Source organism: Rhamphochromis longiceps, linkage group LG20, assembly GCF_057381845.1.
Source record: "Rhamphochromis longiceps isolate RC_006_pf linkage group LG20, R_longiceps_female_GT1.1, whole genome shotgun sequence".
Taxonomy (NCBI): Eukaryota; Metazoa; Chordata; class Actinopteri; order Cichliformes; family Cichlidae; genus Rhamphochromis; species Rhamphochromis longiceps.
The window spans coordinates 25,206,831-25,224,807 of record NC_140576.1 but is presented as its reverse complement, the minus strand read 5'-3'; the positions used below and the strand labels follow the sequence as shown (position 1 = coordinate 25,224,807).

General features: G+C 39.8%; 2 protein-coding genes across 2 annotated transcripts; both read right to left on the bottom strand.

Moving 5' to 3' along the window:
* Nucleotides 1–5,071: 5,071 nt before the first annotated feature.
* On the bottom strand, nucleotides 5,072–7,870 carry mtg2 (mitochondrial ribosome-associated GTPase 2). Its single transcript, XM_085394836.1, has 6 exons — nucleotides 7,382–7,870; nucleotides 7,087–7,234; nucleotides 6,283–6,398; nucleotides 5,941–6,159; nucleotides 5,708–5,846; nucleotides 5,072–5,576 (listed from the first exon to the last, which is right to left on the bottom strand). Exons 1-6 carry the CDS (start codon nucleotides 7,610–7,612, stop codon nucleotides 5,203–5,205), a joined length of 1,227 nt encoding a protein of 408 aa, XP_085250962.1. The 5' UTR covers nucleotides 7,613–7,870; the 3' UTR covers nucleotides 5,072–5,202.
* A 546-nt stretch (nucleotides 7,871–8,416) lies between these two features.
* Nucleotides 8,417–17,490, bottom strand: LOC146645406 (calcium-responsive transactivator-like). Its single transcript, XM_085393594.1, has 11 exons — nucleotides 17,351–17,490; nucleotides 16,558–16,634; nucleotides 16,385–16,469; nucleotides 16,069–16,201; nucleotides 15,384–15,632; nucleotides 14,456–14,620; nucleotides 12,716–12,817; nucleotides 12,115–12,207; nucleotides 11,899–12,018; nucleotides 11,670–11,797; nucleotides 8,417–10,452 (listed from the first exon to the last, which is right to left on the bottom strand). Exons 1-11 carry the CDS (start codon nucleotides 17,417–17,419, stop codon nucleotides 10,426–10,428), a joined length of 1,248 nt encoding a protein of 415 aa, XP_085249720.1. The 5' UTR covers nucleotides 17,420–17,490; the 3' UTR covers nucleotides 8,417–10,425.
* Nucleotides 17,491–17,977: the final 487 nt, after the last annotated feature.

The following is a 17,977-nucleotide window of genomic DNA, read 5'->3' as shown; positions in this document are numbered from 1 at the left end:
CTCACCCAGGAGGCGCCCAGGGGGCATCCTTGTCAGATGCCCGAACCACCTCAGCTGGCTCCTTTCGATGTGGAGCAGCAGCTGCTCTACTCTGAGCCCCTCCCGGATGGCCGAACTTCTCACCCCATCTCTAAGGGAGAGGCCAGCCACCCTTCGGAGGAAGCTCATTTCTGCCGTAGTTGGGGCTCCTTTTACCTGAATTACTGCAGCACTGCGGGATGGCATAGATTTGATCAGTCTGTGGCACTGCTCAGGTAAACGGTAAATGCATTTGTATAGCGCTTTACTTAGTCCCTATGGACCCAAAAGTGCTTTACACTACATTCAGTCATCCACCCAATCACGCACTGGTGATGGCAAGCTACATTGTAGCCACAGCTGCCCTGGGGCACACTAACAGAGGTGAGGCTGCCAGACATGGCGCCACCAGGCCCTCTGACCACTAGACAACGGGTGAAGTGTCTTGCCCAAGGACACAACGACCGAGACTGTCGGAGCCGGGGCTCGAATCGGCAACCTTCCGATTACAAGACGAAACTCTTGAGCCACAATCGCCCCACTGAGAGCCCAGGTTGCTCTGATAGTGGCCTTCAGCTCTTCTGCATTGTCGGGTCTCGCAAATCGCATCTTCCTCTTCACAATACCCCATAGATTTTCTCTGGGGTTAAGGTCAGGTGAGTTCGCTGGCCAATTAGGAACAGGGATACCATGGTCCCAGATACTGGTAGCTTTGGCACTGTGTGCAGGTGCCAAGTCCTGTTGGAAAATGAAATCTGCATCTCCATAATGTTGATCAGCAGCAGGAAGCATGAAGTGCTCTAAAACTTCCTGGTATATGGCTGTGTTGACTTTGGACCTCAGAAAACACAGTGGAGCAACACCAGCAGATGACATGGCAAGGGTTAGGGTTAAGGCGAGACCCTTCTGACACTGTCTGTTGTTCAACAGTGGCTTGACACAAGGAATGCGACAGCTGAATCCCATGTCTTGCATACATCTGTGCGTAGTGGTTCTTAAAGCACTGACTCCAGTTGCAGTCCACTCTTTGTGAATCTCCCCCACATTTTTGAAGGCGTTTTGTTTCACAGTCCTCTCGAGGGTGCAGTTATCCCTGTTGCTTGTACAGTTTTTTCGACCACATCTTTTCCTTCCCTTTGCCTCTCTATTAATGTGCTTGGACATAGCGCTCTGTGAACAGCCAGCCTCTTTTGCAATGACCTTTTGTGTCTTGCCCTCCTTGTGCAACGTGTCAATGGTTGTCTTTTGGACAACTGTCAAGTAAGCAGTCTTCCCCTTGATTGTGTAGCCTACGGAACTAGACTGAGAGACCATTTAAAGGTTTTTGCGGGTGTTTTGTGCACCTGTAGATGCTACTTACTCCTGCTTGTGTAATGTTTTCTTTTCTGCTCTTTAATAAAACTACATAGTTCCAAGAAAATAAGTGTTTATTTGTCAAAGGTCTTTATTTTTTTTTACATTTTCATTAAGAATAGCCAAGTCACATATAGGTTTGGAAATTTGGACAGAAGATGTCAAAACTTTTGAATTTTGTCTTTTTCCAAGATTAACTACAAAAGTACATCAAGCCAGCTTAGCATGATGGGCTTGGATGACAACTGTATTTCAAACATGAAATACTGCCATGGTTTAGATTAGATTAGATGAAACTTTAATATCCCTCAGGTGGGTTTCTTCAGGAAATCTGGTTTCCAATAGCACTGCACCGACAGAAGTTACAGAATGTGAGCAGAAATATACCATATATACACATATATAAATACAGATACATATATAAATACAGAGTATACAAAAGGGATAAATAGAATAAATAGGAATAAGAATACAAGGGAATTGCACATTTCAAGTATTGTGAGTCTATTGCACCGTTGGATATTACATTACGTTTGACATTTCTTTGTTTGGTTTCTTTTCAGGTGATGAATAAAGCCGTACCTGGAGTATCCGAAATCTGCGCACTGATTTCAAAGTCCCAAAAGGAAGGCTCAATCATTTAGTCATGAAAATGTTACGCATGGTACAGATTATTATAATAATCATTCTTATTATAACTGAGTAAATCTGTCAGATTTTTAAAAGCAGGTGTTAAGACTTTTGCAAACCTGGTCAAAACTATTAACATTTAAATGCTTGATTTTTCCAGCCACTGGAAGCGTCCTCAAACATGGCAATGAGACATCTGCAGGGACAACCTAAGCCTGGGGTAAAGCAATATGAGACCTTTTCGTGTGAAAGGTTTTTACAGAGACTTTTGTTGCTATTGTTAAGTCATCTGAAACAAGCTAATTCATACAACTTTCTACTTCTAACTTTCAAGACTTGAATGGGATTCTGTCTATATTCTCTAAAAATTCTACTAAATAAGGCAATAGCAAAAAAGTAATAAATCCAGCAAACATAGATCTAAACAGCTAGATTCTGTTATTAATGTATTATCTCTTCTTTTTCACCCCATTGTCTATATTTTTCAGAATTTGAATACTCTCCAGCAGGATGCTCTCCACAGATCACAACTTTGAGCTCAGTGCCAGCTCAGTTTCTCATGTTTCCTTTGACCCTGAAATGGCCTGGGGTATCCGTACTCTGGCCTTGATCAACAAGCCCGCTAACTTCAAATGTACTCATAGTCTCTAATATGTCTCATAAGTGTATATTACAATATTATGAAAAGTAAGGCATTTTAAATGGCTGCTCTTGATCTAAATATTAGCTTAACAAAATGCAAAGCCAGAGTATAGCTTAATTGTGTGAGATGATAGTATGATATGATGGGGTCTGGGTTATGGGAAAAGAAAACTTGACTTTAGAGATGAGAATGGTTCACATGCTACTTTCACTGCAGATATCATTAGACAGTGATAGTGGTTAGATAGTGAATGTGGTTATCAACAGTCATAACAGGGAAATGCTTTTTACTTTGATTTTACTTTAATTTTGAATTCTCAACAGTTTTTAATGCATAGTTTTAATTTTTCCTATGGTTAAATTTCAAGTTTACTTGCTTTCTGTGAATCCTTTCCTGTCTTGTTAGTACAAAAATGTTATTTTATGCCGTTAATCTACCGACAATCCTATAAATAAACTCCTGGAATCAGAACAAATTATGTTTTTGTGACAGGCTGTTAGTAACAAAATGCCTGAAGATACAACTTAAAAAATGTTTCTGTTATCATCAGCAAGTGCAGGCAGAGGTTTTAGCAGTTTAAGTCTGAAGAATGGGAGCGTATGTTAACACAATGCCACAATTGTTAACTATGTAGGCCTCAATTAGCTTGTTAAATGTTAAAGTTAATGAGAGCACAATAAGAAAAAGACAGAAAACTTATGAATTGTTTGAAATGAGAAAGCATTTTCTCTCTGGAAACATGACAGTGTTGATTAGGTTTACAAAGCTGTATCTGAACAAACCCTTCTGGAAAATGTCCTTTGAACAGACCAGACCAAGTCTGGTCTTAAGAGGAAACTACAGAGAGCATCAGCATAAATGCTTCATACCAACTATCAAGCATAGTGTTTTGCAGCTCTTTCAAATAACCTATTTGAAGAGACCAGCAAAAGAACAAATTTATTCTGGAAAGTGATGTAAGTACCTCTTGTAAAGGTTCATCCCTACACTTAATTAAAAGTGGAGAAATTGCTGAGTGTCCTCTTCCTTTAAATCGAATTGCCTGGGTTACATTTTTGTTTTAAATTAACTTATCCAGAGATAAAGTAAAAAGGAAATAAAATCAGCTATGAGGTTTTACAGACTTCTTAACCTCATGTTGGTTAAGAAAAAAGATCATATATAGCGAAATTCTGGTCTACTTGATCCTTGACTTACAACACCAAACAGGACACACTTATTATGCTAGCTCGTGAAGAAAACCGCTGTTAGCTAAAGAGAAAAAAAAATCTTTGTTTTTTTCCAGATGATGGTGAACAAACCTGAGTTGGAAGGTCTATTTATCTTTTGACCAGAAACAGGTTACAATGATATGGCAATTATTATTTGTGCCTGCAAACATTATCAAATCCTTTGTTAAAATTTAACTTTAAAAGTTGCAGCGCATCAGGGCTGTTTTTTGTTGATTCTTCCGCCCCCTGGTGGAGGAACGTGATTGTGCAGCTTTGTAAGTAAAAGCTTTTTTAATTATTTAAAAACCGCATTTAGACTTACAAAATGAATATAGCTTATTAACATGGTTTGTTTTGCGCAAAGTGCACAAAGAGCTATACCATATTATAGCTAGGAATGTGGCCCATTGCTTCCACATGAAAGGAGGACCAGACTTGATAATCAAATTATAAACATTCTAAATTATAAACTCAGATAGACAACAACGTTTATCCAACTGGCTGTACTGATTTTATAATTAGCATTTTACACATATCTATCTCTCAAACTCCTTCTTCCCCCGGGCTTTTCGGACATAGTCTCTCCTCTGACCAAGCATTTTGTATATATTTCTCCTGTTTGTTATTTATTCCTGCACAGTTGCTGCGGTGTACCCACAACATACAATGACAATAATGGGCTATTTTACTCTGTTCAATTCAAAACTCATATAACGTTCACTGACAGAAAATTTAACACACATTTCTGAAACCACATCAGCTCCAGGAGAGAAAGCTGCAAGTCATATTTAGATTTACCCCAAAATATTAGTTTGTAGTGACACCACTTTCTAAAGATTTACACACACATACACAACCACCAATCTTTTTATGAGCTTGTAAAAATCAATTGAAGTTCCCTGCTCACCACAGTAACTGTACTAAGTTCTCCACAAACCCTCAGATGTCTTTACTTTGACTATATGGAGCTTTATTTACATAACTACCACTGAGGTTCAATAAAACATGACAAACATGCCCTCTGCTGGTTTAGCAAGGAATTCCATCTACTTTCAACTCTCAAAAACTTTGTTCCTGACAAATCATATCTTAAAAAAAATTGATAAAGTAAAACTTAAAGGCAGCATTGAAAATCTCTTTTGCTGTTCATCTTTTATAAAATAATACATTTAAATATTGTATGTGTAAATACCATCATTAATTAAACACCAAACTCTTATGTTTTATTTATTATTTTATTTATTTATTGAGAAATTAAAATACTGACTAAATTGTCCAATATAAATATTCATCATACACATTTTCTATTAAGCAAGTAGCCAGTTTTTCCTACCATTGAATCTCCCTTCACCCATTACCTCCCCCTTGGATGTAGCCATCATACAACTCTCTCAGGTGGAGAATGAGCTCCTCTGTGTTTTGTCCTGTGAGAGCTGAAACAGGGATGACCCTCTGGGAAACGTGGCTTTTAAGAGTTTCCAGCTTTTCCTGGGCCTCAGATAGGTCCATTTTGTTGGCTATGATAGCCTGAGGCCGCTGGGACAGTCCAGGTTCATACTGGTCCAGTTCATAACGCAAATGTTGGAGCTGGGTCCAGGGCTCTTGAGCCGACAAGTCCAGAACAAAAAGGAGGAAACGACAGCGCTCTATGTGGCGCAAGAAGGTGATTCCTAAGCCTCGATTTAGATGGGCTCCTCGAATAATCCCTGGGATGTCAGCAACTGCATAAAGTTAAGATAAAAAAAAAAAATCACAACATCATTCAACTTTATCATACTGTAATATACTATAATAACCACCTTTTTTTTTCTCCTACAATAGACAATTAGAATCTTTGCTTAAAACCACCCACCTGCAACTTGCTCATGATCCCTGTACTTGACTATGCCCACATGAGGATTGAGAGTTGTAAAAGGGTAAGCAGCCACAGCAGGTCTAGCATTGGTGATGGCTCTCAACAGAGATGATTTCCCAGCGTTTGGAAAGCCAACCTGATGGGATGAAAGAGAATAAAAACACTTCAATACATCTGCATTGATGAAAAGTCTGACGCCAGTTTTCTCTTCAGAAACAGGGTCTGCTCACAAGTCCAGCATGTGCCATGGTACGAAGCTCCAGTTGAAGGAGCCGCTCCTGGCCTGTTATTCCAGGAGTAGCTGTCATTGGAGAACGGTTTTCATTTGACAGAAAGAATCTGTTCCCTTTCCCTCCAGCCCCTCCAAATGCAGCAAGATACTCCTGACCATGCTCAGTCATGTCCAGTATGGTTTTGCCCAGCTCCTTGACTACAGTTCCTAATGGTACCTTTACAGATTTAAAAAAGCAAACACACACACACAAAAAAAACATCACAGGAGAGGTTAAGTAAGGTCAGGCCAGACTCATGATCAAAGTGGGTGCCATTTATGATGAAATGCAGGGACTCACACGAATGTAGGTTGGGCTGCCATTCCGACCATAACAGTTCTTGCTGCCTCCCGATTCCCCATCCTCCCCCTTGTAAAGTGGAACTACTTGTGCTAATGATTTGACAAAGCGGTCAGCTGAAAGCAGACAAAAAAGGAATACGTATAAAAGCATGAAGAAACTCATTCTTATTGAAGAATTTATTGTCCATTTGATCCTGGCTTTGGTTCCTGTCTATACACACTCACCGGCCACTTCATTAGGTACACCAGGTGCTCATTAAAACATATATTTAATCAGATGGCAACATCTTAATGTATAAAACATCTTGACACGGTCAAGACCAATTGCTCAAGTTTAAACAGAGCACCATATGGCGAAGAAACATGACTTAAGTTGCTTTGAATGTGACTGGATTGTTGGTGCCAGGAGGGCTGGTGTGAGTATTTTAGAAACTTGTTTACTGGAATTTTCCAGCACAATGGTCTCAAAGATTTATACATAACAGTCTTGAAAAGAGAAAATATCCAGTGAGCAGCAGTTCTCAGCAGGTGAAGATGCCTTGTTGATTTCAGAGGTCAGGGGTGAGCTGATAGGAAGACAACCTGCTGAACCTTGAAACAGTTGGGCTACAGCAGCATAAAAACTACATCGGGCGCCACTCCTGCCAGCTAAGAGCAAAAAGCTGAGGCTTCAATTCACACAGGCTCACAGAAACTGAACAACGGAAGATTGAAAAATTACCGTATGTTTGCTCTTGAGAGTATATTGACTTCTACATAGCAAATAGTGCAAATAAACATTCCTGTAACCAATCAAACTTACCCTTTATAATGATGCTTCCTCCGTCACCTCCATTCCCTCCATCCGGTCCACCCCACTCTTTCCGAGGCTCACTGTGAAAGCTGCTGGCCCCTTTACCCCCTGACCCAGCCACCAGCTTCACACGGCGGTGGTCCACAAAGTGACGGGTCTGTGAGGCGCAAAAAGAAGCAATGTCACAGTAGAGTGAACCATGCTTACGACTCTGATAGTCTCCACGACAGGTGTGTTTATGCTTTGTAAATATGCAAATATCCTGAGAAATAAGACGTGTAAAATACGCTTTAACTTAACATACCAGTTTCTTTTCAGACATCTCCCTTTTCTTGGAGTTTCCGCGGACTTTGGTGCACAGTGTACTCGAGGTGCTGACATCTCTGACACCGCCGACTTTCCTACTACAAGTCACAGAACTGAGTGTGAGGGGGCTCAGCTCACCTCTTTCGACCTTTTGTTCGAAAATACATCTTAAAAGTAATTCCGAGGATGGTCGGCGAGGGATTTTAAATCGAGACAACGCTGCCAACATTATAGCGTTCAACAAACAGACACCGGTTACAGTTTTAAAGTAGCTAAAAGCGATCTGTCAATGTCACGTCGACCGTTTACGTTAATACGCATCTCCACCAGCGTGATAAACAGGAAACTATCGGGGAACTAGGTAAGGGTTTATAAAATCTAAACGTCCATTCATGGATTTCCCTTGTATATGTATAATTATTTGGCGTTTCCAAAACGATCGCAACTACCCATCACACGTTTACCGACTACGACCAACACATGTACGGAAGCCCCACCGGTCAAAATCAGTCTTTGCCGTTGCTTTGCGGTCCACTACCGCCACCTGCTGTGCTACAAAAGAAAAGGAAACCCCATACCTGAACCGCCAAAGAACTCATATTTTCAACTCAAAACTCTAAAATGTGTCTACCTTAACAAAAAAAAGGGCTCCTGAAGTTTGGTTGTGACCTAACCATGTTGCAATCTACACATGATGGAGACTTTAAACCTTACAAGTACCAGGTTGAAACCCCCTTTTGCCTTTAAAATTGCCTTACTTCTTCTTTGAATAGATTTAAAAAGCTGCCTTCCTCTTAGCTCAAAGCAGTTTGGCCATTCTTCTCTGGCGACATTTTTACTCTGAATTGCTCTTCACTGGATATTTTCTCTTTTTGAGACCCTTCTTTGGAAACCCTAGAGATGGCCCACCAGGCACCAGCAACTACAAAGTAAAGAAATCACATTTCTTCCTCATTCTGATGCTTGGCTTAAACCTGAGCATATTAAGTTGTCTAAATTATTGCCTAGTAATCTGAAGAACAGGTGTGCCTAATGAAGTGACCAATGAGCATACAATGAAATATTAAAGAATCTCTGACTCACGTTCAGATGACAAAATCCAGACACACAAAAGGTGAATGTCAATTTATTTTTGTATAGCAAATAGTAACAAAAGACAGCAGAAAAGATCAGGCGATGCAGTCTTACAATAGATAAGTAGATAACATTCATATTTGGATTATGCACATCAAACTCTCCTTCTCGCACATCCACACACACCGACACGCACACTAACAAGGCATACCACCCATGAGTGATGACACACTACGCAGAACTGGAAAACAACTTGCCGCACATGTTTGGTTCACAGTAAAAATGAGAAACTGATACCAATTTAGAGACGCCTGTGATTGTCAGTGTTGAGTGGTACATAGTTAATCAGCTGTTTGACAGCCAGGTATCTCCCATCCTTGATAACCCCTGCAGAATGACCACAGTTGTTGTGTTATTCTTCCCCTCTGAGGTAAGTTGAGTTACAACAAGATGTTATAACAGAATACTGCTAAGTTGGACCCTCACAACCACAGAAATAAAAAAAAAGTTGTCTGATTTCTTTTTAACTAAATAAACAAAGAAATAACTTGCAGATAGATCGATCGATAATAAATATGAAAAAGGTAAATTCTTGTACATGTACAAAAATTATACTGCTGCAACAATTGTATTATTTTTCTTACATGAATTCCTTGATCTAATACAAATAATAGCAATAAAAAAATTACAAAGAAAAAAACTGCTAAAGTAGTAAGATTTATGTTTGATATATTCACATATCTGCCTCTAAGTCACGTAAATAAAGAAGTAATATTCTTAAATAGTCTATCACATTCTGTTCTTTTCCTGTAACATAACACTGAATAATTTGAGACAAACGATCTCTGTCTTTATCACAGCTGTATGTAAAAAAACAAAACAAACAAACAAACAAAAAAAACTACATATAATCACGTAAAGTTCACCGTAAGAGCCAACCTCAACATGACTGACGGAGCTGAGTGTATTGCACTTATTGAAGTTGAGGTGCAGGACATGTTACTGTTCTGTTCCTGTGTTACTTTGGCTTTTTGAGTATCATCTCTTAAAAACAGCCTGAATCACGCTACGATACAAAATATTAGACAATACATACACTGTCACTGTAAAATAAAGTGCAGACAAAGTGGCAATGCAATTTTATGTAAAAATCATTACTTTATGGCATCAGAGCGCAACACTCCTTACCTCTGCACAGACGCTATAAGCCGGCGCAGAGCGATGCCACTCAAAATATAGTGTCAAAAATACTACCACGATGTAAGATTATCATGGACAATGATACACATTGTTAAGTTTTCGTCTGTCAACTATCTATTATGTCGATTACCTCAGCAAGACATATGTAGAGAGTGAAAACACATAATGTTATACCACACAGCAACACATCACAGTTTGACTAACACAGACAAACCCCATGATCAAGTCAGGTTTAACGACCAACATTTTCACCTTTTTTTAAGGATGTACCATGAGATATAACAGTGTTTATACCAGGAATAAGAGCAAGATTTATAGTCTTCTATCAAATATCAAAGAATATTCTCTTCAAGGCTAATAAGCTTTTTTTTTGTACTCCCACAGTCTCACTTGCGCTGTGCACCAAAAATAAAATAACATCAAAAGCTCTTAAAACAATAAAGGTAGGGGACAGAGAACAAGTTTATTTGTGCATGTGGCTGAGGTGCATGTGACAACTCCACAGCGCCCTTTTTAGTAGCTTGTATAGAATGGTTACATTAACTGCCTTGGTTTTGCAAGCACCACAACCAGCTACAACCCTGTTGAAATTAAAACGGAGGAGGGAAGCATCACATTTGACTGGATTAATTATTTTAGCTAGAATGATGATTAATGAGAGGATAATAAATCTGATGGCAGCCTGATCTAATCCATAGCTGAGCCCAGTTCATTACTGTTGAATGTTCCATCGCACATTTTCTTCCACCAGCAAAACATTGTGCTGCCTCATTGCTGATAATTTCCATATTGACCCTGAAATTAGAAAAAATATATGTTTAATTGGATTTATTTATTTATTTATTTATATACTGCTTAAAGTTGTGGTTGAACATTTACATATACTCATCATGGGCATAAATTTAAAGACAATATTTGGTTTTTAGTTATTTTTTGAACTGTTCTTTTTGGTGGAATGACTCTAACATACATCTTCAAGATGTAGACCGATACTTAAAACAATGGGAAATGTCTGGGAAACTCTAAAGTGGAGATCTAAAAAGGAGAATTGTAGATTTAATCAAGTTGGGACGGTCTCTTAGAACCAATTCAAAACAGCTGTAGATTTCAGGATCATTAATTCAAACAATTATAAATAAATATAAATTATTCAGATGTGTCACGACTTTGCCAGGATCTGGAAGAAGACCAAAATGTCACCCTCAGATGAGAGGAAATTATTTAGGATATTCAGAAACAACCCAGGGAATTCCCAAGGTTCAAACATGAAATGAACTGGAATCTGCAAATCTGAAAATCTTTGGACTATGCTTAAAAGGTTCTCTGCTGGGAAACCAGCCAATTTAAATTAACTCCACCAGTTCTGCCAATGAGAGCAGCCAAATACTGAACTTGGATTATGTCAGAAGCTTGTTGATGGCTACTAGAAGTGTCTGGTTGAGGTGTAAATTGCTAAAGAACATTTAACCAAATACTACTGGAGATGTAGGTATATATTTTAGTCTGTATATAACATTTTGAGCCTGTGTGGATTACAGAAAACCCAAAAATTATTTCAAAGATGTGCACCCAATTCTTGGTTTTTAAGTCATTAAAGAAGCATGTACATAAGAACAAGTTATTCATTAAAGATGCATGCTCTCCACCGTGGGAAATGAACAGTTACACCATATTCATGCTGATGATGAATGCATGTAAACCACAACTGTCTGCATGGTGCTTTCAGAGTATATGTTTCTATTAGTACTAAAACAGACACACACTACAACATCTTTTTTTACTTCACTGGTCCTACATGAATCTGATTTTCTGTTGCTCTGTGTAATTATATAAGGAAACAGGAAACAGTGTTTTAGATCATGGTCAAATTCAATTACAATCCTTTGAGACAAAGGGGGTCTAGCAAGGTCCTGTGTTATTTTATTACTCTTGTTTCGTGCACAGACTTGTGCCAGTATGTCTATACCTAAATAATACATACATTTTGCTTTAAGTTAAAACATCTCATGTACCTGTTCATAGGAGAACGGCCTCTGCGTCTGCGCGCCAGGGCCTCCCTGGGAAGATCGGTAGGATCCATACTGTTGGCTTTGACTCTGCTGATACTGAGAATATTGAGATGATCCTCCCTGGACTGGACCTGTAGCACAGGAGTTCAATTAGGTGGATGTTTTCAGTTATTTTATGTGCGTGTTTAAATTTGCCTGGATGCACAAAAACGACTGTATGAGTCACTCTCACCATATCCCTGGGGCTGTCCACTGTAGCCTTGTTGAGAAGAGTACTGCTGTTGGCTGAAGGCTTGCTGCTGGCCAGAGCTCTGTTGATACTGGGCCTGCTGTTGACTGTACTGAGAGTTCCCTGGAGGTAGACATATCAGATGCACATTACTATAGTTAAGTATTTATTTAAACAATAAAATATAGAAATGCAATTTAAATTAAGAAATGTTATTACCTCCTTCATAGTAATGTTGTGAGGATTCATCAAATGATCTATCATACCCTTGTTCCCCATAAGAGGACTGTTGATATGAATACTCCCCGTGACCTGCAGAGAACACGATTCAACACATGCAAAAACTCCTCTGCTAAGGCAAAATCCAGTGACAGACGAAAGAGAAGTTATTATTTGCAGGTTGCAGCTGAAACATTCATAATAAATGTCTGTCAACAAATTTTCACACGAACACCATTTTGCCAGCCTTTTCACTTCAACGTATTACACAAAGCATTTTTTTTTAAAAAAAACCACCCCAGATGAAGTTTGAGCTCTCTCTGTGACACGCTGCTATATCGCTCTCTGAAATCTGAAATTTCGGCACACCAAAGGGGACAGTATGGACACAGACACAGTGGCAGAAAATAGACCAATGTCAGAGTTTTCAATTTTTTTTTCATTACTTTTGTCTCCCACAGTGAAAAGTTGGGAGGAAGAGCTTCAGCAATAAATCTGGCTCAGGCCTGTAGGACAGTGCTAAAGGGAAATGGAATGACCTACAATGCGGGTTGTGTGTTTGAAAGCTGTGTGTATGAAGTTTATGGATGTGCACGATTACCATCAGGGTAATACTGCTGGTTTATGGGCTCGCTGGAGCTCTGAGTGTGTCCATACTGCTCTCCGTAGAACTCGTCTTGTCCCATGTACTGCTGTGCAGATCCTGCAAGACAGGTAAGACCATGATTGGTTAAACAACTGGTCAAACCAACTGGCCATGTGTTGGACATGGCTGTGGCCAGGAGAACTAAAAATAGCTTAAAATAAAAATAATTAATATTACAGTAATGATGTTTTATAACTTATGTGTAAATAGAGTACTGTACAAGTCACTGAAAATGATTTTCAATAGATTAAATTGATAATATTAAATAAAAATAATATGAAGGAAGATTTATTTTTTTATCCAAATTTTAGATTTAGTAATTGAAGTGAAACAATTGCACTGCTTGGTTGAATGAAAAATGCATGATATGCAATTTTTGAAGATAAAGTGTGAAGTACAGAAGGTCTGTTATTCTGGAAAATTAGGATTTGTTTGGTGGTGGTGTGCAGAAACTCCAGATTCCACTTCCGTTTTGTTTTTTTTATCTGAACTGGATCTTAGAGAATAAAAAAAATTACAAAATAACAAGTACTCTGAAAACTGCAACAAAAGTCAGCATAGTCTAATCTCCCTTCAATCTACAACAAAGCCAAAAATTCCATACAAAGATGGGCAGAATCACAGAACGCACTCATACCAAAGCAATCTAAAACATACAGTTGTGGTCAGAAGTTTATATTCACTCACCATGGGCAGATGCCATGCAAATTTCAGGGTTTTGATGATTTTTCTGGGGTGGAATGATTGTACAACATACATCTTTAATTCAATAAATTCAGATTCACACAGGTTCAGACAGGTTACAATATATACATACATCCACACTAATATTTGGTTTCAGTTTCATTAAATTAACAACAAGTGCACTAAAGACAACTGATTGCTGTACAATCATTCCAAGAACAGTTCAGAGAAATCATTCAAATCATTTGAAACACCAGATTACCATGACATCCATGTCCATGATGAGTGCATATAAACTTCTCACCACAACTGTACATGTCTTTTGCACTTCCAGATATGACCAATTAGCTATAGATAATCAAAATATCCCTTCCAGCTGCTGCACAACCAAAGGCTGGTGGGAAATCCACACAGCTTAACCATGGACACAATATTCCTGTAACACACATCTATCTGGAAGCACTTCACACTATAATGCAATAGGGTACGGCCTGTTGCACTGGAATTAGTATCACATGCTTCTTCTAAATCTAAGTTACTACATGCCTTCAAAGCCTGCACCCTTTGAAAGACACAAAGGGACAGAGTGGAGCTATTATTAGGCACGCACTGACATTGCAAGTTAGGTGATTTACAGAGATGGGAACTTAAAGTGACACAAGTGATACATCTCCAGGCTACTTCTTAAAGTTACAGGAAGGCAACTAGAGCCTACACAATTCCAGATGTCTAATATCACTCTCGTTTTATAATCTTGGAACATCATACTACCAATACTACCTACTTATCAGGGGCTTTTGCAGCAACTATGGCTTTCATCTCAATCCATCTCAAAACTTAGATACTGGCAACCACCGTCACACTTGGAAGACCTGGAAAACTATTCGCCAGACATTCAGGTGTTCACACACAACCACCCACACAAGTGTACATAAGTACACAAATCAGTCCAAATAAACTCACTGAAACAACAGCCATACCAAAGCAGCATAAAGAAATCTTGCCACCTACCTTGCTGAGAAGAGCGGTAGGATCCCATGGGCCTCTGAGACATCATGCTGTTTCCTTGACTGCCCTGACCCATCATGCCCATAGCCTGCTGTCCCTGATAATGTTGCCCCCCAGCTTGGGCTGAGGAGTAGTGTGGTGTGGCAGACTGCTGGTGCATCATGGAGACTGTGGAGGAGGTGGGATTATTTGGGGGGAGGGGGAGATCTTGTACATTAATATATAGAGATAAACTTCATCTATAATGCTGATAAATCCTGCTTATGCTTCAGAATGCACAGCCTTCTGGAGCATAAGCAGAATTTCCAGATCTGAGCCTGACAGAAATGTGTATAGTTACACAAACAAACAAATGTAGAAGGAGGTCCAAGGCAATCAGGACACAAGAGGAAAGCCAAAAGGGATCCATAGCATACAGCAGTCAAGGGTCTTTTAAAAAAATATCTTTAAAGAAATGCTTTCAAGATGCTGCTTTAAGTGTAAACAAAGCCAGCGAAGTCAGCGCATTAACAGAAGTACGATAAATACACACGGACATCCAGGGAAAGGAGGGGTGCATCTCAAAAAGTAGGAGAAGTTAAACCTGAAGCAAAGGGAAGAAGGAGGGAGGCAGGACACCTCACTGATGAACTGAATGTGTTTCGTATTTGTCTGTTACACAGGAGGAAAGTTTAAGATATGCATGCAAGCATGTTTTTTATGCAAGCTCAAAAGGGGCACAGCTACCATGTACAGTATTTCACCCTGAAAACTTGAAAAGATTATTTTCATCATTCCCATCCTCTAAATGCCAAATCTTGTATAATACACATAAACAAGTAAAAAACAAGTACGGCATCTTGCATCTCGAGAGATGGTAACTCCTGACTATCAGATCATGATGGTTTAGAGACCAATTCCTGATGACTGGGCTTTACGATACCTGGCTCACCTTGGTTGGAATGCATGTTGAGGTTGCTGCGGGAGGAGGAAGAAGAGGATGAGGATGTGGAGGAAGAAGAGGAGGAAGAGCCATAACCAGGCCCAGGGCCCTGGATCATGCTGCCCTGGGAGGAGGGCGCAGCGTGGCTGTACCCAGGGGCCGAGCTGCCATAGCTGCTTGCTGGCAGGCTGAGGGAGGTGGAGGGAATAGCCGACTGCACCTGACCAGACTGCTGCTGCATGGGGGCATGGTTGGGCCCTGACAACACACACGCACAGTCAGAGCAGCCACCACACATTCCCCTGTGGTGCCATGCCATGTTAACCACGGCCCCACATTCAGTTCATCTTCACAGGAGACGTGCATGGTTGAACAAAGGTAGAGTAACGCACGTTAAGGATGTGTGTATATTTTTTTCACAAGAAGAGGGAATATAGTAACATAACTGTGAAACAATCTGACTCATTGGCTGAACTTAAAACCACAGATACTTAAAGGCAATGAAGCAATATAGAAGTGCGGGCACTGTGGCAGACAAGACATGGTACTGTGTCTGCAGACAAACATGCAACTAAGTCAGAATCAGACGAGCAAGCAAGACACTGGACAGACAACAAAATCGGGAGGCATCTTTGGGCTGAAATAAGTGATTCAGGGCTTATCTGTAAAACACAGGTATGCAATTAACTCTCACCATTACTCATTTGGCTCTGCATCATTGATGTCGGGGGCAGTGCTGGTCCCATGTTGTCATTGAGGTTACTTTGAGCATGTCCCCCACTCTGGCCCATCCCTCCAGGACCCAAAGACATACTGGAAGTCGGAGGCTAAAGGTGTAGAGACGTAATATTTAAGTAGTGGCAGTCATAAATGATATGCAGTTCATTTTTTTCACACTGTATTTATATGCATCTATTTTCTGTTTTCGATTAATGTTCTATTTTCTCAGTGGACACAGTGTATACTTATATTTCATAGTTGCCATTACTGGAGTCACAAATCACACTTACCGCAGGTAGTAATGACTGCATGTTCTGATTTGAATCAGCTATTGTGGCCAAGTAAACAAGATTTCTGTGCAGGATCTGCTGATACCTGGAGGAAGAAGAAGAAGAAAACCAGTCTTAATTGTGCTTTGATATTTAGCAGGTATTGGTCAGGGAGGAAAGACGAAACCACTTACTGTGTGCATTCAGCCGTCTTGCCTTTGCTTTGGTAATCCATTATGCACTGTATTAAATGATGATTTTCATCCAGCATCTTTGGAAAATAATAAAACAACTTCATTCCACTGTATCTGAAGTCCTATAAGTGTATAGTAAATTATTAACTAACAAATACTCTATTAAAACAGTGCTGTGCTTGATTCTCAGAACTTTATCCAGCCCTTGAGTGTTTTTTTCTGGGTCATCTTTTTCATTTTCTTTTTATATAACAGAGCCAAAAGAAGAACTCATTTTTCACTGTCTTTATTTAGGACGCCGGTTGAAAGTCTGGCTTTCAAGGATAGGGTTTACGTTTTACTTTCGCGCTAAACGGTTCAATCAAGGATAAAAGCGGTGCCCTGGGACATATACTGTAACACCTGCCTTCAATTTCAATCTATAGCCTACTTAATTAAACACCAGGGCAGAGCTGCTGCTTTGAGAATTCTTGTTAACCATCTTGCGAGGAAATAAAACTGATTTCCAATTTCTCACACAAAAATATTCCCATTCGTCTCAAAATATCTGCGAGGATGACAGACAGCATCACCAAGAAAGCAGAGATCCAGCCGGCGTTAAGCCGAGCGCTCGTCTACATCACCGCGATGGCTTTGTTTGGTTCGCACCTTCAATTGACTGTAACGTTCCAATACCAGTTGCCATTTCTTTGATATTCACCACTGGCTACTTTCTCTGCACTGGAGGGGGATCACATACTCCCATGCTAGAATATCTAAATAGAAATGTCGCGACGTTTTAGGATTTTTTTACCTTTTGAATGGTTTGCTGTGTCACCTCCCCTTTACTTCTGGGGCGCGCCGATGAAAACGCCACCGACATTTTGTCATATGGGAAATAAAAGAGCCGCTTTTATTCTAATATTTATTATCTCGAGCGCAGCCTTCTATTTGGTTACATAGTTTCTCCATTACCAGGAATAGGGGTACTGACCAAACCAGAGCCATGTCGCGAAAGATGGAAAATTAGAAAACACTTGACTTATCTGAATGGCATTAAACAGGATTTCCCTTAAGCTATTATTTATTATCTGCGTGCAAATAATTACATGCATATAAAGGGATATGATGGTAAGGGACAAATCCCTCTCCCTCAGATTTTGGTATAGTCCAGGCAGTGAGTAGCCTACCACTTTCCCCTCACTGTAGACGGGGTATCGTTTGATTCAAGAAAGCAGTCTGCTTGGAGCACACGCTGCTCAGTGCGCAAAACCTTTAAGGATCAGCTGTAGCCAAAGTTGCTTTCAGCATTTCAGGAAATGTGAGAATCCCACCGTTCACTGTGGAGTGTTTACTTTTTAACAACAGCACTTGCCCCTCACGTGCTGAATCAGGGAACGTGTAATCTTATAATTCAGTGTGACATTTACGCTTTTTAAAT

Excerpts from the sequence above, each read along its gene's own strand:
- LOC146645406 (XM_085393594.1), bottom strand. The coding sequence starts at position 17,419 with ATGTCGGTGGCGTTTTCATCGGCGCGCCCCAGAAGTAAAGGGGAGGTG. Across the intron at positions 16,470-16,557 it reads AAGACGGCTGAATGCACACA|GTATCAGCAGATCCTGCACA; the intron begins GTAAGTGGTTTC and ends TTCTTCCTCCAG. Across the intron at positions 12,818-14,455 it reads CTACCGCTCTTCTCAGCAAG|GATCTGCACAGCAGTACATG; the intron begins GTAGGTGGCAAG and ends CCTGTCTTGCAG.
- mtg2 (XM_085394836.1), bottom strand. The coding sequence starts at position 7,612 with ATGTTGGCAGCGTTGTCTCGATTTAAAATCCCTCGCCGACCATCCTCG. Across the intron at positions 6,160-6,282 it reads GCAGCCCAACCTACATTCGT|GTACCATTAGGAACTGTAGT; the intron begins GTGAGTCCCTGC and ends AAATCTGTAAAG. Across the intron at positions 5,847-5,940 it reads CCATGGCACATGCTGGACTT|GTTGGCTTTCCAAACGCTGG; the intron begins GTGAGCAGACCC and ends TCATCCCATCAG.